We start from the raw sequence: 23700 nt of genomic DNA on the forward strand, positions 1-23700 counted from the left end.
GTAAATCCAAGTTTTCCTAGAGAAGTCATCTATAAAAAGTACATAGTACCAGAATCCTCCAAGAGAAGGAACAGACATAGGTCCACATACATCTGAGTGGATTAATTCCAAAACATTGTTAGTTTTTCTAGTGCTATCATGAAATGGACTTTTGGTCCACATACATCATAGAATCCTTTGCATATGCTTGAATGATCTTTATTTAACTTAGGTAAACCAGTATCCATCTTCTCCATAGTCGATAAGTTTTTGAAATTTAGATGTCCTAACCTTTAGTGTCATATTTCGTTTATATCAGCAGCTTCATGAATTAAGGCTTAAATGGGTTGACTAGGTTCTGAATTTAATTCATACAAGTGCCCCTTTCTTTGACCAATCAATTTTGCTTTCTTAAATGAGTTCTCAGCCCAAGTCATTACTTTACCGTCCATGAATGCAACATTATGTCCATCATCTTCAAGTGTTGTAACCGAGATTAGATTCATTTTTATTCCTGGTACATAGAGTACTCCTTTGAGATGAAGAGAACTACCCAACTTTAGTTTCAAGGTGTAATTCCCAACTCCTTTGACTGAATGAGCGAAGTTATCACCAATGGTAACTTCACCATCAACTTCTTCAGATATAGAGTCTAGTACTTCTTTGTATCTTGTAATATGTCAAGATGATCCACTATTAATCACCCATGCCTTGCTTGATACTTCATTTGATAGTGTCGAATACAATACACGATTCTTAGGATCATAGTTATCTTCTTTAGAAATGTTTGTACAATTTACTTGTTGTTTAGAATTCTCAGGGCAATTAGATCTGTAGTGTCTAAACTTTTCGCATTTGAAGCATTTTACTTTGGATAGATCTTTCTTAGGTTTGTCATTCCTTTGATTACCCTTCTTCTTATTGAAATGTTTTTCTTTCCTTTATAGGAATTTGTGATGAGTTCTCATGAAGTTCTTCATCTTCAATTTTCAACTTTCCCCCTTTCTTAAGTTTTCTAGATTCTTCTTGAAGGCAATCTCTCTTAATTAAGTCTATTGAAGTCAAGAAGATTGTCTCTGGCACTTACTCCTTGTGCAAACGTTTCCCATGAATCTGGCAACCCATCTATAGTCATCAGTGTTAGTTCCTTGTTGTCAATTATAGTTCCTATACTTGCAAATTCATCTCTTAGACTAGCAACCCTTAGGAAGCAAGAACTCATCAATTCTCCCTTCTTTATATGTATATGATTTAGTTGCCTTTTTAGTGCGAGGACTCTAGTTGCATTGTTGACCTCATATGCATTTAATAATGCATTCATCATATTAAATGTTGTTTGATGTTTCATTAGCATGGGTAGTATTTCACTTTTTACTCCATCTAATATGATCTACATGGCTTTCTTGTTTCCTTTACTCCAGATAGTTTTATTAGATTCAACAGCAGGTTGTTTGGATGCTGAATCAACAAATTGTTTTACATCATTTTCTTTAAGAATCATCATGATTCTGAATTTTCAAGCACCAAAATGTTATTTCCCATTAAACCTTTCCTCGGGTCTGATTGTGTATGCCATTGAAGATAGAAGAATGATGCTAGATATATATCAAGTCTGATTGTTTAATTTGCAGAGCCTAGGTTCGACTACCAGAGCTCTGATCCCATGTAAAGTTTCTGCAAATTCTAAGTGATCAAATCTGAGATAATACCTTTCTCTATGCTTGTTGAAGATGATCTGCCGTAATTAGGCTTGTATGAAGAAATGTCTATAATATATTTATTATTCTGAATTTCTTTATCTCTGCATTAATTCGTAAGGGGCAGACTTGCTTAAAGGAGCAGACTTGTACTTGTTTGTGTGTCCTTTAACTACAACCAAACCCCACATATATAAGGTAACCAAAGGGCATGTCCCTATAATGGACATGACCCTATCTAGGTCAGCCTTTACCTGACTTCCCATAATCGGCACCAAAGGAGGATAATTAATGTTTGTTATCAAACTAACTAACGTTAGTTTAGTTTCATACTTAAATATCATCACCCAAGGGAGACGCCGATCATGCTTTAGACAAGGAGCAAGTATTAATAGGCCTTTCATGCAAGAACAGATCTGAATGATCTTGTGCAATCAAATCGGTATAATATAGAAGTTACAAATTTAACACATATGCCCTTACAGAAGCATCTCACAAAGGCAAAGGACATACAAGATCAGCTAGAGGCTATTGGTCGGCAAATAGAGGAAGAGGGTATGGTAGTTCTAACCCTAAAGAGTCTAACTCAATCAAAAGAGCACTTCATCAAAAAGTTCAGAATTCCTACAACTAATGTTTACTTAAAGTTTTTTCAACTTGTGCAGCAAACTTCTGTAGTACCATTTTTGGAAACAAGAGTTTTGTAGCAATACAACTTCATCCTCCTCAAAACAAGCCTTTGCAACCAAATCCTTTCACAAGGATAAAGGCAAATCTTAATCAGCTCTGTAAAAAATATCTAGTTAGCCTAAGAATAGCTCAAAGAAGAAGAAAGTTTAGTGTACCTACTGAGACAAATTTGGTCACTAGATAAAGGATTGTTGGAATCGTGTTGTTTCTCAACAATGGAAGCAAGGAGGGTCTCAGCCTAAGCCCAATGTTGCAAAGCACTTGGAGCAAAAAGAATCTACATTCTATGATCTCATGGTCAAATGCCCTGCAAATCATTTGAAGTCTTATGCTCAGTACATGGACTGTAATACCACCCTAGCGAATTGATTGAGATTCATTTTGAGACACTAGATTTATTCCATATATTTTATGCTTATGGTGAGAAGCTAGACAATGTTTCACATGATGAGTTACTTGGCTACATTTTCCTGTGATAGTTATGTATGTGCTTTCATTACTGAGTTATGGATATTACTTCATGATGTTATGGATTATGGATTTCGAAACAAACCCTGCTAACTCACCGTGTGCCTATGTCACTATCTGATGTATTTCTATATGATTACTATTGTATTTGTATATATAAAAAATTGTCGGTTCATGATGCAGGTGTGTTCAAGAACAAGTACTAGAAGCCTCTAAACTATTTGTTCGTTTGGAGATAACACCTTGATCATGTTAGCTCCCTGAGCTTAGAAGTCCTAGCAGGGAGTTGGTTACTTGATTTTGGGGACTTTGGGGATTTCTATCTCTCATTGATTTTTAAAGTTATTGATATCTTTATTTGCAATTGAATTCTGATTTCAATTCAAGATATGATGATTTGTTTCATTCAAATGTATTTATCTAAGTATATATAGGTGCACACATATATGCCCAAATAAATATATGATTATTGTATGTGTGTGGTTTCAATTTGATATATTAAGCTATGGGTGGCGGTCTTATGTTATTGTATGCTTAGTTTGTAAAAGTCCTGTAAATTAATAAATAAAGGGGACAATAAAATATGAATAAGATAAAAGTAAATAAACTATCAATCAACTAAAAGTACTTATGAGATTTGAACCCGAGACCTACCGCTTTTCAATTACACCCTCGACTAATTCATCTATCTAATTCTTCATGAACTAAAGATGGAGACTTAGGATTAGAAGACCAAAGTTGCAAACAGGACATAGTAAAGACATGGATTAGAACCCTTGACCTCTCATGTGAAACACTAGCAACTTGACCATTGTACCACAAGATTTTCTTGAGTAGGGGTTTCTTAAAAAACTAGAAAACTTAAGAACTAGTTAGAAATTCTAACAAAATTATTAATAAAAAAATAAATAAATGGTTGATTTAATTAATCAAACTATGGAGCTTGCCCATTGCAAACGGCTGTAACTATTCACAACAACTCTCTACTCCCTATAAATTGAGAGCCTTCCTATGGAATGAAAGCAGGAAAATTTGGAGGCAAAAAACTATAGTCAAATAATTTTTGAAATTGGCGAAGAGAAAAAGGCATCAGAAAATTTAGGTGGAAACAATAGGAAAAACTTCGAATATTATTCAGAAGAATATTGCCAAGAGTGAAGGAGGGGAGAATTACATGAGGTGTTGGAGATTCTAAGCAAAAAGACAAGGGGACTCGAGCAAGCTTCTCAATTTGTCATTCCACCTATAGGCTTAAATTCAAGTAGGTCATGATTCTTCTTTTCTCCCTTAGACTTTCAAATTTTAAAATGGAGGTTAAATGAATTCAGTCCTAGAAACATAAACTAGAACACCTAGTGATTAATCTTTGTGCATTCAATGTTGTTGCCTTCCATGACTGTGATATATCCATTTTCTACTTGTTTGCCATGTCATGTTTGCAAACCATGTCAGTTTGCTATGAATTGAACTCCCGTGAATGAATACTAGTGGGGATTCTGATCTGGGATTCAACCCAAGTGGTAAGGAGCTCTTCCCTTAATGAGATGAATCTTGGAAGTTCAATTTGTAGCATTCTATACATTTTTTGAGTTCTCTGGAATAAAAGTGCAAGTATACTGTACATATGTGCAGCCTTATACCTATCCACTTGGTTAGTCAGTCTATCAATTTTAAACAAATGCGCAGCTTTAGAAAACTAAATGCAGCAATAGGAAATAGATGCACAGCTATATTACACATAAGGGCAGGACTACTTAACAAATGCACAGTTTTATAAAATTGCACAAAAGTGCAAGTATATTGCATGAATGCGTAGCTATAATGCATGAAAGTGTGACAATATTGCATGAATGCGCAGGAATAATAAAGAATTGTGCAACACTAGAGTTATCTTTCTTATACTTTAAGTTACATTTTATGTTATACATCCTACACCTTTTGAGATAGGTTTCAGCCTCATAGGAGTGAAAATAAAGATCCTTGTTTCTAAAAAATTTAAAGAAATTTCAGCCTTAGACTGATTTCAACAATTCAACATAACCTTGTATGTTTTGTGACATTGTTTTTGGACCAAAGACATTTTACTTTCTTGAGATTTGCTACTCAATCATGCTTTCATGACCAAGTGTTTGAGATATGTTTGTTACAAGTTATTACTTATGATTTGGTTTTGGAGTAGGGTAGAAACCCTAGGTAAGTGGCACACCATAGGCGTTGGAGCCCAGAAGTGGCTGTCAGGGGATTCTATGCATTAGAGACTACAGCCCTGCGCAAGCTGGCTCTACATGTGATTTGGCTAATAAGTGATAACATTAATAAAACTTATGGGATTGGGGCTTTGAATTTCACACTTTTAATTAAGATTTTAAAAAAAGAATGTTTTGTTGGAGTACTCGAAGTAGGGACACTTTGTGCACCTTGTTGGTCCCTAGCTCAGGAGGTTGATCCCAAGACTCCAGGACCGTACTTATCATGTTGGAGTACTTAGGAAAAAGACGTTATGTGTAGCAAGATACTTTTTGGCTCTAGAGGTTGATCCCAACACTATAGGATTGTATAATGTAGCTTGAAAATGCAATTGTTGTAGAGAAGTATGAAAGGATCGGTGAAGCAAAAGGTGCAACAACTATCGATAGGTAATTTGATTGGTTTATCAAATCCATGAAGAATTGAGTGGATCCATCACTAGAGAATATTCACAAGTTAGTAAAGTTGATTTAGTTACAATAGCAACTCATTATCATTACAGGTAAAGTGTTTCAAGGATGGAAAGATGACAGGTGAGAGTTTCAAGTTAAGAATGGTGATCAGTGAAGTTGTGACAGACAGGATAACAAAGAATGAGTTCTTCAGTAACGATCAGTTAAACAAAAATCAGTGAAAGGTGTCAAAATTGCAATAACTTGTAATGAGTCAATTGTAATTGTATGACGTGGATATACATGTGGTGATGTCAAATATCACAGTGATCAAGATGAACTATTGTGGAGAAGATTCTAGAAGAAGCTCATGACAGGTCAAATCGTGTTTGACTTTTGGCACAAAATACTATAAATTAGTGGTGCGGTCATGAAAGCTGATTTATGAAATAAGTTAACAAACTTATGGCGGTTAGATCTTAGAGCAATATTTGAATTTCTCAATGGTAACATGTTTGGGTGTTTGTGAAGTCAGTGGAAGTGGCAAAAACCAGTATAAAAAGGTAAAAGGACAAGTTTTATTTGTTATTAATCGTGATCCAGTGGTGTGTGAATAAGTGGAAAGAGCGGTCCAACCAAAGAAGTGAGAAGAGTGTTGTGAAGAGAAAGAGAGTTGAAACAGATTTGAGCAGGTAGAGGTGGTGCTATTTCACAAATCATTGTTTATGTTACTCCCTAACACTTACAATAGGTGAAATCCCTTAGCTGAGTGGATCCTAACAGGTCCTCATTGTAAATCCTCTAACATGTGACACTTTTATTAGTGTTTGAAGTCCTCTAACAAGGCTACTCCTAACAGAGTAAAACTCTTAACCAGGCTAGAGGTAAATTCCCCTAACAAGGTGGCACTTAACCATGTTTGTGTAAACTCCTAACAGGGTTAAGCTCCTAACAAGGTGTGCTTCAGAAGAATGCAAATCATTTGTGGGCACTAATCCCCACCACAATTTTGATCCAAGTTGGGTTTCCGCAAAACCAAAATATCTATGTCAATGTGTGGATGATTTCATGAGTTGCGTGTTTTATTTGATGCTTAAGTTTGAAAGCTGGTTAGTTGTTCTTAAGGTGAAAAAGCTAGTTGAATTGCTGATTCTTAGCATGCAAACCCACTTTTACACCATTGACTATGTTGTTTTGGTTGTATTTGGACTTTTCTCTTGTTGGCAGCAATTCCTATGGATAACTTTTGGGACTTCAGACCTCTAGTCCTAGTGTGGGTCAACTTCGAGATGGCTGTAGCTTCATTTCTGCTTCATTTCCTTCAGATGTAGCAGCTTCCCCCTTTTTCTTGAACTCTTGCTTTGACTCCCAAGCTTAAGTTAACTTCCTCATTGTATTATTTTTGCTGCTATCGGTGCTCTTTTAAAGGAATTATTGATTGAACTCACACCGACACAGCCAATATGGGATTACAAAAATCATATTGAAACTTGTGTATGATTGGCATAACCCTGTATTGATATATGATCAACATAAATATAATCAAAATATGTATTTTATTGTATTATTGAATATCATCATGATAATAGATAAAAATAGTCCATTTATAATCAATATTGATAGTTATTTCATTTATACTAAATATAAATGACAATTAATAATCAATTGATAGTCAATATCAATAACTAATTACTAATATACAACTTATACTATAAATAATACTAAACCATATAATTATTATTCATTAATCAAAAACATTTATAACTAATATTATGGACACTAATGAATAAAGATCAAAATATTTGATCACACCAAGGAAGGTATGTCACCTATAAATAAACAGATAAACTATAATTCATATATAAATCGATTCACGAAGAGATAAACCTTGGGCCAAAAAATATATAAAATGAGAAAAGAATAATAGAAAAAGGTAGCATGTAACAAACAATGAAAAAGCAGCAAATTAAAAAGGAATACCAAAAATATATTTAGTTTTCATACAATTAGACAAGGCAAGGATAACGTGGACCAAGGAAGTAGGAAAACACATATTCAAATCCCATCCAATAACAAATTAAAAAATGGAAGAGCTTAAACATAATTAATAAGTTCTTCCCCATTTCAAAAGGGAGTAAAAGTAAAGTCTATGTGAGGTAAATCTAAATTATGGAGATGTATTTTATATGAAATATGTTATTTTATTTCATATAAAGGAAGTTCATTATATTATTTTGTTTCTTTATATCATAATGATTAGATATATAATTATATATAATTACTATGTTTTTTGTTTTTTTCAAATGTATATATATATGAAATATCAAAGGAATAATATGTAGGTGTTAATTTTATTCATTAAAATTAATTAATATTTCATAAAGAATAAATGAATATTTTATATATATAAAGAAAATATTACAAACTCTTTGTGGCAGTATCAGAGATGGGTTAAATTTCCATTTGGCTGTCACAAAAGAGATATAAGTCAAACTCCTACCATCAGTATCAAAGATGGGTAAAATACTCTTTTGGCTGACAAGATGGAGGTGGAATACAATCTCTTAGTGTTGGTATCAGAGATGGGTGTAGTTACCCATTTGGCTAACGCAAAAGAGATGGGTAATTAGTGTCGCTATTAGAGATGGGCATGATTCTCATTTGGCTGACACTATTTAAATGGATATAATCTCTATAATGTTGGTATGTGAGATTAATATAATCTCCATTTGACCAACATGCCTGAGATTGAAATAATGGAAAGAATATTCTGATGATGTCAACATATGCATATGTGAATCTTAGGGGGTGCACTCTAGAGAGGACGGTCAAATAACTTAGGGTTAGGAATCCCAATCTAGAGACATCTTTAAGCTTGGGATTAAGATAGAGGGTAGAATAATATAGTGAGATTTTTTTTTATTATGATTCTAACAATTATTTCTATAGGTTTTCACTAACCCTAGAAGTGGGGGGTATTATAATGATGCATTTTAATTAATTTCCCTAGTATTTCATTAAATCTCATTTCATATCTTCAAGTATGCATTCTAGGAAAATCAATCTTCATGTGGATAGTCTCCATTTGCCATGATTCCCAGACTCATCCCCAAAAGGGAAATTCAACCCTCATGAGGATAACATTTCACACTTCTTCCTTGTCCATGGGAAAAACAACCCTCATAGGGACTAGGCAAAATTTCAAATGCATGAGGATATGTGAAGATTCTTACACTTTGGACTCTATATGCATAGGGACTCTTACACTTTGTACTTCTTCTCCATGTCCAAGAGAGGAAAAAAGACTCGTAAGGACGAACTGTCTCAACACTTCGTTTTTTTTATTGCAAATCTCTTCTCGTGAGTGGAAAAACAACCCCTATAAAAAATTTCATGATTTTTCAAGTGGAAATTCTTGTTAAATAGGGATTTTGTGTTTTTTGGAGTGGAAATCAGATTTTGACCATTTTTGGAATGGAAATTTTATTTCCATCAAGACTAAGTGCAATTTTATAAGAAAACTTTGATTTTCATGAGGTTTTTTTTCATATTTTGAGTATGGAAAATGGAATTTATAAGGATTTGAAAGCCCTTGCGCACAAAATATGTCTATAATATATTTCGAACTATTTGACTAGCCAAAATATTAATGCACTTCGGAATTTTATGAAGAGCACACAATTATAAAGGGGGTGAGTCAGAATAATAAAAACTTTGCCAATTTAAAACTTTTATCCAAACAATTGCTTTTAATAACTTTAATTGCTGAAATCAATAAATTATGCACAAGAACACAATGACACAAGATATACGTGGAAACCCAATGCGGAAGAAAACCACAACAAAATAAATGCTTTTATATAAACTTGTTCTTTTACAAAGATTTGTAGGCTACGACCTAATAGAGGCTCCAACCCTTACGCTTATGAGCATCAACTCATTGGAAGCTCCAACTCCCTCACTTCGCAGGCTCCAACCTACTGGAAGCACCAACCTCCACTACTGTCTTCATGAGCACCAACTCACTGCACACAAACTTCTTTTCCAGCTCATCAACGTTGCTTACTCAACTAGTGATGGATATTTAAATTGCACAATTTCTTTTCTTCAAACTGGTATTTATATTTACTTTTAAATCCACATTCACTTCCATAAATATCCTTCTTTATTTTATCGAAGATAAAATAACAATCCTTCTTATTTAACTCTTATATTATACTACCAATAGACAGTTATAGTGTACTTATACATCAGATTCAATATATATTCAACTATCTTCCTTACTTCAATCTGCTCCATGCACAATTTTTGAACTTATCAAATATATCTATACTCTTTTTCATTTTACATATATCTGACTTCTTAATTCTTTCATACACTCCACTCTTATTCTCTCACTTACTCTGCACTCACACACACCACACTCACTTCTCTTTGTCAATGACTCCCTTTATATTTATATCTTTAGATGCAAGGTGTCTCTTTGTTAATATCTAAATGCATCCTTAGCATACGTTTCATTAATCAAATACTTTACACCCTGGTGGTTTTGTCGTGACATTTGTATGAAGACAATATTATCCTTATTTTATTGGGCCTTCTCATTTAACCATTAATTCTCTTTTCTTTTAATGAGTGATGTCGCAACTTGCATAGCAATAATTTTTTTTCATTTTATACAAATGGCTGATGTGCTGCTCTGTATATTTTAGTCATCATCCATCTCATTTCCTTGCTAATGATTATCCAAACTTTTCTTTTATGGCTACCTTATGCCATGCGAGCACATATGAAACTTAATTAATATATATCCCCATATGCATGAGCTTTATCACTTCAAACGAAAACTCCCCTCGATATACATTGCTGCTTATTAAATTGACATTTATATAGTTACTGTATATATGTTTGCCATAAACTCCAGTTCTGATGTTCATATATTATCGGGCTGCTTCACAACTGCATTTTATAATTTTCTTTTATAGCTTCTAATTTCACCGTTCAATTACTGACCATTAAAATATAGTTTGCTCTTTCTCTTATATAGTTATGACCTCTTATCAGTATCTTCCCAAAACAACATCCTTGATGACTTGGCATAAATTTATCACTGCAAATCGTTTGTTTCTGAAATCTTCACAAACAAGGTGTCACATATATTATGCGCCGTCCATATGCTCAGTAGGGATTACTAAACATTTTGTTTTATTTTAACTCCTAATGAAAGCTCTCGACAGCACACATATTGCTTGAATACTTTTTTTCTGTGTAACTTGATCACTTCTCCACTGTCATCTCCGACTCACACATCCTTGTACTACATGCCATGACAATATTTTTGTTTTTGCATTCTACCAACATATGTTGCACTAGGCATCGACGTGTATACTGTATTTTGTTGTTTATAAAAAAATCATTTCTTTGACACCATCACGGGAACCTCTGACTACCGTCCAATACTTTTAAATATATTTTTCCTTTCTCTGTGTATGTTTCTGCAGGTTTCGACCTGATCATATATGTGTGCCAATATTTCATCACTCCATGGTATTTATTGAATAATTTAATATAGCCTTCGACTCATGCTCTGTATTTTTTCTTTGGCAACAATTTGCATCTGTATAGACTCACAATGATGAAATAAAAATACGTGTAGACTGCCGCTTTGTGATTTCACATCCTTCACTCACTATGGAAACTCACAATTAGTATTAAGTTAGCTTCTTGGTTGGGTATGTCCATTCCAGATTGTTTCCTTTGTCTGGCTGGATATACTTTTTTTATTATTAATCGTTTTATTTGTACAGGAATCTGCTCCTGACACCTTTGCATAGTATTTACACATGATATCCTCTTACTGCTTGTGTGTTCCTTTCTCTGTTATATATATGATATCGCTGTTGTCCTGGAGGTATCTCTGTATACAAATATATCCTTTAATATAAGGTTCAAATGTCTTCCAGGATCCCTGGCGACTTTTCTTTATTAGGTCTTGCTATTCGCTGATTTATATAGGAATGTTTACTGAAGAGTCTATATACATTCGAAACAGTAAATCAATCTTTTATTTGATTTGTGTTTTCTGTAGATGTATATCGATTATAAACTTTGAATCAGGATCCTAAAATTATCACACTTCAGTCTCCATTTGAACTCTTGTTTTCCCTCAACCACATATTCAACGCTGTCCAATGTCATATGGTTATTCAGATTTGAGCTTGCTCCTTTTAATACATATACTAATAATTGCTGCTTGAAACACTTTGAATGCTGAAACATAACATCTTCCCAATACTTATCTTCAATAGTTTGCTGACTTGTCCACGATAGATTTGAGTCACTAACCATACTCCTTATTTTTGCCATTATTTGAAAAGTTTATTGTAGGTGCCGCCTTTATTTGTAGCAGCTGTCTTTGACTTTCAATGACCAAAATTTATACCCTCTTTATTTTGTAGTGTTTACATCCATTATAATATTAATCTGTATTATATCTGATGTGTATACTATGAATCTTATTTCATGCTTTGTAATTCAATCATTATTTTTTATTTTTTGAACTCTGAAGCTGCTTTTAATATGTTGCTTCTTAAACAGGCTGGCAATATAAGCTATCAAACCCTTCTCAAGGTGATTGCTTCTTTCCTTCATACAATGAGCTCCTTTGATCATTATTTTCACATTTCTCAGTGACTAATCTTTATACCAAGAACTTTGATATCAATTGATCTCATTGGTGTTATTCTAATCTCTTATTCTAAAACTTCATTAACTCCTATCCATTACTCTCTTCTTAAAGATTTTTGGCTTGGGTTCTCGTATCTTTGACATCAAAAAAAACTTTCCTTTCTTTCCTTTGACATCAATGACAATACTTCCATCATTTTATCTCAAACCGTTGAAACCTAGTGTAACATTAATCTTCACACTCCTATCTAAAATTGCAACCTAACAACTTGATCACTTCAAGATCAAACACTCCTTAACCTTTTGAGCTCTTAACTGCCAGCTCAACTGCCAAAAACTAACTACTACAAACAAAAAGAGAGGGTCCCCATTTGCAATGGGGTGATGGGGTGAAAAGGTCACAACAATACCTCTCTCACTGTTGAAATTAAATCATTGTTAGGTTGCAGTGTTCAGTCATCTTCACTTGTACAATTGGGTGTTGCTATTGACCCAAAAAAAGGGAAGTTAGCAGAGGACCCTTGTGATGGAGGATAAGTAATCTGTATTACAGTTGACATCAGAAATTCAGAACCTCAAACAAACTACCAATAATCACAAGTCAATTATCATGAGTAGAAACTTTTGGGATTAGAAAGGAGATGAGAAAAGTGCCAAAGCCCTGGCTAAAACAAAGTAGGTATAGCTGATCCAATACAGTGAAGGAAATCTGATTTTCATTCCATGATTATTCTATTGCCTGGCCAAGATCATGGAAAAAGGCAGGATCTCTCATAGGGCTACATTCAACTTCCAAAAGTGCCACCTTTACAACCCCTCATGATCCTTTATTCAGTTCATGAGAGCCAGAGCAATAATTCTGTTGAATACGAAGGATACTATTGAGTGGCTGTGCCAAATTAAGTGGCCAAGATCATGGTACAGCTCCTATTCCAGGCAGCAAGATGAATGTTCATGCTACTGCGAAATGTGTTAGACTCCATCCAATGGATATTTTTTATCTGGAAATTGATAAGTGTGCTTGTGAATCAAACTGTTATATTCTTTTATCAGTTTTATACACTCTTTAAACTTGCAAAATTAGATTGTTGTTTCACATTACAAATTGCCCAGCAGAGCAACCAGGCTAGTGTTGCCTTATGGTTCTTCTGATGATTAGGAATTTTAGCTTCAATTTCTGTATTAAAAACATCTAAATTGGCAAACTACTTGATTGAATGATGTAAAGATAACTATGCCGTACATATAATTTATTTTGCCATGTTCAAAAAATAAAAAGTTAGAACCACCAAATTCCTTGGAACAATAAAGAACATTCACATAATAACAACAATCAGTTGAACGAAAATCTTGAACATCCAGTGGACAGTAAAGCAGTTACATATTAACACCCTTATTAATATAGAAGCAAGCATATGTCAGCATAATGTCAATGGCATGAGAATTAAAACTGTTTTTGCATGATATTTTTTTCATCATAAGAACAGTTTTCTGGGCAAGGCATGCATAATGATGAATCATGCATACCTTTACTTGGAATATTTTCATTGTTTTTGCTATATGGCTCATGTATGTGAACCTGCATTGAAAACAACCAAACAAACAAAAGTGTGAATATGCAAAATTCCAGTCTAGCATGTCTAGCATGTCAAGCCTCAATGAATTCAACTAACCTTTTACACTTACACGATAAGAAGCAGCAAAAGATGAATTGCCCCCTCTGAAGACCATTTTAAGAGCATCTCGCAATGTATGCAGTCTACATGTAACACTCTTTGGTTTACTTGTAGCAGAACTCGAGTTTGATTCTGAAAATATTCCAGCCAAAAAGTGATGATGGCACATTGTTACAAGCATGTAATATTCTTTATTAAAAGATCTAAAATCCCAACTTCTACACACTATGAAGTTGTGACAAGCTTCTATATCAATAAAATGCAAAAATTGAACACCCTACATACACAAGCTTCAATTTCACAAGAAAGAAATCACCATATTTTATTGAGATGCCATTTAAACTAACCATCCTCAAGAAGACTTGCTGCATGATCAATAGTATCAATAAGCATGTTTGCAGTTTCAACAGTAATGTTTAATTCTGCCAAAAACTCAAAAATATAAGGTCCAGGTCGTGTGAACCCTAACTCCTCTGACTGAATTGGCACGTCACTAATCTTTTTCTCTAGCTTAAGTAATAGGGCTGCAAATATTAATCAAATAGTCAAAAGAAATTCTATGTATCAGATTTATGTTCTTCAAAAACCAACAAGCCACATCAATTTTTGAATAAAGTCAGGCAGATTCTCAATCTCACATGAAACAGATTATCATGAAATACAAAAATTTGAAGATAAAACTAGAAAGGAAGAGGACAGCTGCCTAAGATTGTCAAGAATTAAGGTTAGTTGTTTACCCTTTAAAATTGCAAAATTATCCGGATCAAGAGAGGTCTCAGCTGAATTTTCAGCTGCTCTTCTTAAACGGGCAAGATCCATACATTGTTTTGCTTCTGCAATACATGCAGTTAGATAACTACAAGGTAGATCAAATGAGGCTGCATCTGCACAAATATTATCCTGCATTGAACATAATGAGTCCTCGAATCTACATTCTTTAAATAAGGAAAAATAACACTGTACAAATTAGAAGGTAATAAAACCTTAGAACAAAAAAATTAATACTTATTCATCTAGAACAGGACCATGACAGTAGATTTCTTATCGAGATATTTCTCACCAGATTGTGGGCTTCATCAAATATGAATACTGTATTCTCCCAGTCAATACCCGTGAGTGAACGACGATTATCTTTATCGATTAGATAATTGTAGGGAGCAAACAAAATATCTGCAGAACTGTGGAGTTCTCGCGATAAGTAATAAGGACACCTGCATGAGAGTAAGATATATCAGCATCTAGAAACATTATTCTATCATACAGATGTTCCAGTATTTTACAGCTAAACCAGATTTAAATGTGTCAGTGCCTATTATGTTCCAAAATACACAACAGTCATAAGAGACATACGGCCCTTGTGTTCTGCCAATGCTGACCAAATCTTCTATGTCAATGGGCTCGTCTCCAAGGTCAGGATGACCCTTAAGGTATTCTGTAAAGGTGAAACAAAGAGTGTTTAAATGTCCAAGCAAACTTTACTGGATAAATGCATCAAATAAATTCTATTACAAAGTTTTATTAAAAAATTACAGGTATACCATCTAGTTCAGTGTCCAATGTGTTTATAACAAAGAGAAACCTAATCATATTTCAGTTTTCACAGTAAATTTTAATAAATTGTTTGTACAGAAAGGGAATGATACTAATGATTGCGAAAAACTGTTCAGCATTTGGCCCCAACATATTTGCTAGATAAAGCTACTAGCCAGTACCCATAATTGGAATTAGATTCTTAAGAACAAAGAAATTCTCAAACCAAACAATTAATTACTAATACACCATTTACTCTAAGATTCATGGGGAGGATTGTACCTTGGAAGAGGCTCAAAACTTTAAGCAAATAATAAAAACTTATATGGAAACATCAGGCCAAAAAAAAGTAAATGCAAACAAATCAGAAATTTTCTTTATTAATACAAACGATGAAATAGAGAGAAGTATTTGCAATATAATGGGATATTGGAAAGGAACTTTGATGAGCCTATAAATTGTCATATTTATATCCATTTATTATAATAATTCATCCCATGATTGTAATATATTTCCAAATCATTTCCATACATTACCTTGATTTATGAAGCATTAACTATGATAAATGATTTATTGATTAGCATTATGTGTAGATAGTTAATGCTAAATTGTGATGATTTATTATGATAAATGGTTATTCTTGAATAATAATTATCTTGAGATGAATAACAAGTTTGTGAGATATTTGAGTCGTTTGTGCCGCTGGGAAGAAGGGAAGCAAGTTGACACTTGTCAACATTCAACATTTGTTGTAAATGCGGAAAAAATCAAAAAGGTAGTTTTAGTAAAACGGGCATATCTCACTCAATTCTTAATGAAATTAAGTTAATGAAATTAAGAATGGCTTATATATTTTGAAAGATTACAAGAAGGCGCATTAACCCTTTTGAGCGTTTGAGATAATTCAGAACAATAAATGAGCAGCAATGAACAGAAGTTGACTAAGTAAAAGGTGGAACGTTTGAAGGCAATTGAAACCCACTTTCAGTAAAATGATCATATCTTTCCACGTTTCTTAATGAAATCAAGGTTTTCAAAATGATCTAGCAAGCTGAAAAGGAGGAGCATAACTTGGTAAAAGGGTTTGATCTAATTCGAAATAATAAAGAAGCACCATGCATTTGAATTGGATTGCTGAAAAGGTGGAACAAAAAATCAGCACACTAAGTCAAACTACTTTTATTTATAGCAATTGGAGTTACAACTTCAAAAGAGTTGAATAAGATTTGAATTGTATTTATGAAGACCTACAAATCTCCAAGAAATAAGATTTGTCATAAAAGAATCCAAATAAACTCTTTTTACAATCAGCCAAGAAGACAAGTTGTAATAGGAAGTCTTAGTCATTATTTATTAATAAGTCTCTTCCTTGTTTAAAGGCATGATGGGACATTTGTTAGATGGTTGTTAGAGAGTCAATAAGCTTATATATTTGAAATTGTAATCATATATTTCATATAGATATATAAAAAGTTGTAGAAGTTATTTAGTTGGTAATACAGTTCCTGCAACCATTACTGTGTACTTAGATTTATTTCTAGCATTGTTATAGTTTATATTTTGCAACGATAGATTAACTTAGAGAGTTTTATAGTGCATATGCTTTATAGGCCAATTTCAAGTATATGTCCCTGGGTTGATAATTTAAATGAACCTTCTCTAATAGAAAGATAATTGCTCAGTTTGAATGTCCAATCCATAAGTTGTGTTTTTAGAACCAAGTTATTAATTTAATTGGGAAGCCTGAAAGATCCCTGATGGATCTCTTCTGCTGATCTGCTGTAATTTTATATTTTTAAATCTGTTTTCCTGTTTATTTATGTTTTCTTGCAGAACTAGATAGAAGTGCAGAAAGGTCTTTTTTTTTTAATGGTTTTATAACATTTAAAGGAATAGGGAACAGCAACCATGAAACAAGACTGAAATAAATAAGGTATTAAGTAAAAATTAGAATTATTGCAAACTGTACCAGGCATATTTGTCTGAATTATAGAGCCAAGCAATAATCCAATGCATTTCCCAAAGCTCACATACAAATTTGATGTCAAACTAGAAGGTGAAGATTGTTCTTGAATCCAGCATACATTTGGAGGTGAATACAAGCAATACTCTATACACCACATGGTGTATCTACTGCAAATGGCATCCCACAGGCTACAATGAACCACGTCCCAACTGGAAAGATGATATGCCACACTGAAGCCTCAATGAGAATTAATGCCTCTATCCTTAATCACCACGCACAATGCCTAAGAGATTCGGTGCCAAATATTGCTGAGGGCTACGTCCCAGCCAATGACTAACTTGGGGTTTGCGTCCCAAACTAGAAATCGCCCATTCAAAGCAAATTCATAAACAAGTTGTCAAATACGCAAAAGATGATCTTAGAATGAAGCTTATATCTCCTTATAACCCCTCTCAATTGCAAATTGAACCCTAAGTGTCTCCAAGTGGTGTTGGGTAGTGTAAGTGTTATAATTTCTTATTTCAAAGTAGTCATGTTACTAGAAAATGACCTTTTTCCTCATAGACAAAAATCTATTCACTGAATTGCCCCGAGATCAAAGAGAAAGATTTAGAGAATTTTGAGACCTTTCCAACGAGCTATCACACCATAGGATGCGCATCCAAATGAGGCCAAAAACTCCTTATTACTCCAAAATGCCTAATAACTTAGCCTTATTTAATTATTAAACACTAACTTAGGAAATATTAAAAATATAACCCAAATAGCCACAAAATGCCCAACTGACATCACAAACTATAAAATCATCCTATCACCTGTCCATGACTAAAGTCGAAAATCAAGGATCCACTAGCAATCTCATCCCTAAAATCTAGGGATGCTCCTAAAATTTAGGAAACAAGCCCTATCCCTCTGAAACTGAACCCAAAGAGTAATCTCATGGAAACCCAACCCTGGGCAAGATCATACCTCCTAAAAAGTAGAAACTACCTCCTAAAAACAAGGAACGTCTCTCAACTGATCAATAACTGCCAGAACATCACGTCCCCAACACTAAATAACCATACTAGGTCTCTATCCAACCCTGTCAACCTACAAGACCCCATAATAAGTTGACTCACATGTCTCTATTAGACTAAGCTAAAAGAGGGGACATGACAGTCCACCCCTCTCGTGATGCTTGCCCACAAGCAATACAACACTAATCCTCCACTATCCCAAGCAATCCAAATACAGAGCACTGATCGACTCCAAACCTGAAGTGTCTCATCAGGACAAACATACTCCCCACTATAAGGGGTAGAAGTGAAGTAGATCACATCGTCACAGTAAAGTATCCACCCCTGAATACCCTCACGCCCAAGAATCCAAACAAATGGCCATCCTATCCTCCTGTCAAAATTCAGACCAGTAGCCAGTCCCAAAACAATCCTGTTATGCAACCCGTCCCAAACCTCATACAATCTCCGTGGCAAATCTAAGGCACCCACTCCTGTGTGTTGAGATATTGAGGGACATGGGTTTATGATCAAATCACTGTTACTATCTGAGTCATGATCAGTAATCATACTCCTAACTGATCCACCCTAAGACGAAAGTGGGCATGCCTTGAGCATGATCTTCCTTCTCCCGACCATAAACTCCAATTGTCTCTTCCTGAAATCTTGGCTATATCTCCCCAAGTATTGCAACCACTGTACACCTAAAACTACATCCGTGCCACCTAGATCACACATGTAAAAGTCATCTATCAAGGTGTATCCCTTCATGCCTATGCTCAACTGTGGGATACCCTTGACGCATTGCAGAGTAAGACCATTGGCCACAGTCACATCGATTCCTGGAAAATTATGTGCTTGCAAACCACATCGGTCTACCATTCTTGTATTTATAAAATTATGTGTAGACCCACTATCCACCAAACGATACACAATATGCCCATGGATCATACCCGAGATGTATAAGAGGTGAATCATCGGTGCCCCTGACAACGTAGCCATAGTCCCCTGTGTTACGACTGCTACCTCAGCATCTTCGATCTCAATTTGGACACCATCATCTTTGTCATTTATATCTCGAACCTTCTCATCGTCCGCATCTGATATGACCTCAATAAGATGTACCTTTCCCTGCCCAAGGCACCTATGTCCTGGTACCCATGGCTCCTTACAAGAAAAACATAATTTCCTCCTCCTTAGTTCATTTCTAGAATCCAGGTCTACTTTGGGAGGTGGAGGTGGTGTGTCCTTAGCCTGTAAAGGAGGTCTCTGTGGTGCCTGTATATTCCCCGATGGTTTCTTATAAGTCTGATAAGAGGTAGGAGTGGTGTCCAATCTCAATGTCACATTAATAGCATCCTTAAGAGTGGCCGGCTGGAAAGCACGAACCAATCCCTTAAGCCTATCCTGCAATCCCTCAATGAATAGCATCACACTACGCTTTTGTGTCATATCAGGTATCATAACTGCAATGCACTGGAACTCATTAATATAAGCTTCTGCATGACCAATTTGTCTTAGATGAGCCAACTCTCTATAGTAAAGTTCTGTATCCTTACGGTCAAACTATGTAATGAGTCGCTCAATGAACTCAGCATAGGAATGTACTAAGGCATGATCCTAGCTAACCAATCCATGGTGCCACCAATCATAGGCAATCTCCTCTAGATGCAACACAGCAAACTCAATAGCCTCACGCTCAGGCATGGGTCGTAATGAAAGATATATGTCCAGCTTGTGAACCCAAGCTCGTGCACTCATATGTCCTGAGCCATTATATGTAGCCAATGTGATCTTCCCAGTAGCTCTACTGAGGTCATAGTTATGTTGCTGCTGTGGTGGTCTATAACCACGATCTCCCCTGAACCTAGTTGTATCTCTACGTTGTGCACAATACTGGGGAAGAGGGAAGACATCCCTAATCTCAGGGGGTACAGCTCTCCACTCAGCTGTGGCTGCCAAAACTAACTCCTGGAACCCCACCTATGGTGCTTCCACCTGTGCTGACCGTTCACCTAGTATGAACTAAGGAAGCAATGGTCTATTTGTAATAGGTGTACGATGGCAATGCCGCCTAGAGGAATGAAGGGAGCTCCCAACTAAAGAATGGGACTGATGGTTGCACTGACTACCAACCACTGAAACTGATCTACTTCGCCCGCCTCTATGTCCACCCATCTCCAAGCGCTCCAAGGTATCCTGTAATCTGTCTAAAGCCTGAGCTATCCTGGGCTAAGTAGTGAATAGGGTCTGTATTACGAGGTAATTGGTAAATACTTGCTTATAAATAACAGAGACCGAAAGGTCAATTTATACAAAAGAATGAGACGATGTTTCCTTAAGAAACGATCGTAAAGAATAGAAACATTCTATTCTAGAGAAAGCAAAAAACGAAAGCAAACTAAAGCTAAAGATATTTACAAGATAACCATTAACTAATAATAGACGTCTTATCTATTATTGTAATACCCTCCCTTAATGGTTAATCTATCTAACACACCAAGCTGTCCTCTGAATTTGACAAACTTATCGGGACCAAGAGGCTTGGTGAGAATGTCTGCAGTCTGATCTATGGTAGGAACATACTGCAAATCTATAGTCTCATCTTCAACCAGCTGTCGTATGTAATGACAATGAACATCCACATGCTTGGTTCGTTCATGGAAGACTGGATTCCGTGCTAACTTGATAACGCCTTCGTTATCAACAAACAGAGTAGTCGGTCCTACTGGTGACATCTGCATATCCCCAAGCATCCGACGAAGCCAGACAGCTTCACATCCTGCCTTAACAGTCCCTCTATATTCAGCCTCTGTAGAAGAGAGAGAAACTGCCTGCTGCTTCTTGCTGGTCCATGTGACTGCACCGGATCCCAAACTGAACACATATCCAGATGTTGACTTTTTATCATCAACAGAGCCTGCCCAATCTGAATCTGTGAACCCACTGAGTTTAGGATTGGAACTCCGAGAATACAGAAGTCCATAATCAGAAGTGCCCTTCACATAACGAAGCACACGCTTTGCTGCCATCCAATGATCAGCCTTAGGAGCTGTCATAAAGAGTGAAATATAGCTGACTACGAAGCTGATATCAGGCCTAGTAGCAGATAGGTAGATGAGGCTGCCTACTAGTTGCCTATACGTAGTATCATCAACGGAAGGAGAATCAGACTTGGCTGATAACTTGAGACCTTTCTCCATAGGTGTAGATGCAGGTTTGCAATCTTGCATTCGGAATTTGTCTAATAAGGCTCTGGCATATGTGGACTGAGAGATGAATATACCAGAAGACTGTTGTCAAACTTCAACACCTAAGCAATAATGTATGAGCCCAAGGTCAGTCATATCAAAAGACTGGCATAAGTGTTGTTTGATTCCCTGAATCAAAGATACCGAACTGCCAGTGATGATCAGATCATCCACATAGATAACCAGAAGGATGATGTCACTGTCAGTAGTCTTGATGTACAGATTTGAGTCTGAAGAACTCCTCTTGAAGCCTTGATCACTGAGGTACGTATCAATCTTGATGTACCATGCCCGAGGGGCCTGCTTCAAACCATAGAGAGCTTTTACCAATCTGAGAACCTGATGGTCTTTACCAGCAACCTTGAAACCAGGTGGCTGCATCATGTAGACCTCTTCATGGAGATCACCATTCAGGAAAGCACTCTTTACGTCCATCTGATGGACCTTCCAGCCAAACTGTGCTGCCATGGCTAAGACTAATCTGATGGTGCTCATCTTTGCAGTAGGAGCAAAGGTCTCCTCATAATCAATGCCCTGACGCTGAGAAAAGCCCTTTGCCATTAAATGAGCTTTGTACTTATCCAAAGTACCATCTGATTTGTATTTGATTTTGTAGACCCATTTGCAGCTAATGGGTTTCTTCCCTGGGGAAAGATCAGAAAGGACCCAAGTGTTGTTCTTCAGCAGGCTCTGGTGTTCAGATTGCATGGCCTGTTCCCACTCTGGAATTCCTTTAGCCTCGGAATATGTTTGAGGTTCAAACACACTGTGAATGTTGGCCATAAGAGCAAAGTTAACAAAATCTATAGTTTTGCTCTTTTTCCGAGTAGTTCTCCCATCAATGAGCTCATCATCATGAAGATCAGCAAGTGTCTTAGCCCACCACTTAGGCCGGAGAGGAGAATGACCAACAGTAGTACTAGGAGATGCTTGATCAACAGGATCCTGATCAGAAGAATCTGGATCAAACTCAGGTGAAGCATCTTCAAAATGAGGTGATCCTGCAGGAGAAGCCAGAGGTGGCTGTACAGGTATCACTGGCAAGACTGGAGCTGTAGGAGCTACTGGAGCCCTCCCATCAGGTGGACCTAATGGAAGCCGAACTCCCAAATCATGAACCTGCATAGGCTGGTCTGCTCGATCAGGAACAGGAGAAACAGGCATGAATGGTCCTCGCTGCTCATCAAAGACTACATCGCGGCTGTATATGAGACAAGATGTCTCAACATCAATAAGGCGGTAGGCTTTGTGAAGACTGCTATATCCAGCAAGCATCAGTTTTTGACTCTTGGCATCCAACTTGGTGCGTGAAGCATCAGGGATCCAAACAAAAGCAAGAAAGCCAAAAACCTTCAGGTGACTGATTCTGGGCTTGCGACCTGACCAGGCCTCTTCCGGAGTTTTACCTTTGACCGCCACTGTGGGTGACCGGTTCAACAAATAAACTGCAGTGTTAACTACTTCTGCCCAAAAACGCTTCGGAACATGTCTGTGTTCGAGCATGGAACGAGCCATCTCGGTGATTGTCCTATTCCGACGTTCAACTACACTGTTCTGTTGTGGCGTGTGGGGTGTGGTGAACTGGCGTTGGATGCCATGTGTATCCAAGAAGCTGGAGAAAACACTAGAACAAAATTCCCCCCCATTGTCTGATCTAAGAGTAATAATAGATTTCCCAGACTCTTTTTCAACTAAGGGTTTAAACTTCTGAAATACAATAAATGCATCGAATTTCTTTTTAAGGAAATACACCCACATTTTTCTACTGAAATCATCTACAAACAACAGAAAATACCTGTACCCAAGAACAGAAGGAGTGGCCATAGGGCCGCAGATATCAGCATGAACAAGCTGAAGTACTTGAGAAGCTCACCAAGAATCGCCACTGGGGAAAGGTGTGCGATGTTGCTTCCCAGCCTGACATGCGTCACAAACTCCAAGGTGTTGGGTTTGAATCTCTGGCAAACCAAGAACAAGCTCATCCCGAGCAAGTTGTGAGAGATAATGCACATTTAAGTACCCATATCGCTGATGCCAAAGTGTGCTGATGGAAGATCGCCGAGTAGCCATAGCTAAGTCCTGAGAATCACCAGAATCAGTAAGTCTGAAAAGACCATGA

The 23700-nt window shown here is 36.2% G+C and overlaps 1 protein-coding gene across 2 annotated transcripts in view; it reads right to left on the bottom strand.

Annotated features, from left to right (window-relative positions):
* The window catches only part of LOC149569312 (RAD3-like DNA-binding helicase protein), a 266529-nt gene that overhangs the window by 199817 nt on the left and 43012 nt on the right, over nucleotides 1-23700 (bottom strand). For both annotated transcript variants that reach the window (XM_089822038.1, XM_089822037.1), the window contains exons 4-9: nucleotides 15187-15268; nucleotides 14897-15047; nucleotides 14574-14736; nucleotides 14184-14360; nucleotides 13847-13968; nucleotides 13688-13739 (exon numbers count right to left, since the gene is read on the bottom strand). In XM_089822038.1, coding sequence (XP_089678164.1) covers nucleotides 13688-13739; nucleotides 13847-13968; nucleotides 14184-14360; nucleotides 14574-14736; nucleotides 14897-15047; nucleotides 15187-15268 — 747 coding nt within the window. The remainder of the gene's footprint in view (nucleotides 1-13687; nucleotides 13740-13846; nucleotides 13969-14183; nucleotides 14361-14573; nucleotides 14737-14896; nucleotides 15048-15186; nucleotides 15269-23700) is intronic.

Source organism: Cupressus sempervirens, chromosome 3 (genome assembly GCF_028749045.1).
Source record: "Cupressus sempervirens isolate cs-2001-9-10 chromosome 3, ASM2874904v1, whole genome shotgun sequence".
In the NCBI taxonomy this organism is placed as follows: Eukaryota; Viridiplantae; Streptophyta; class Pinopsida; order Cupressales; family Cupressaceae; genus Cupressus; species Cupressus sempervirens.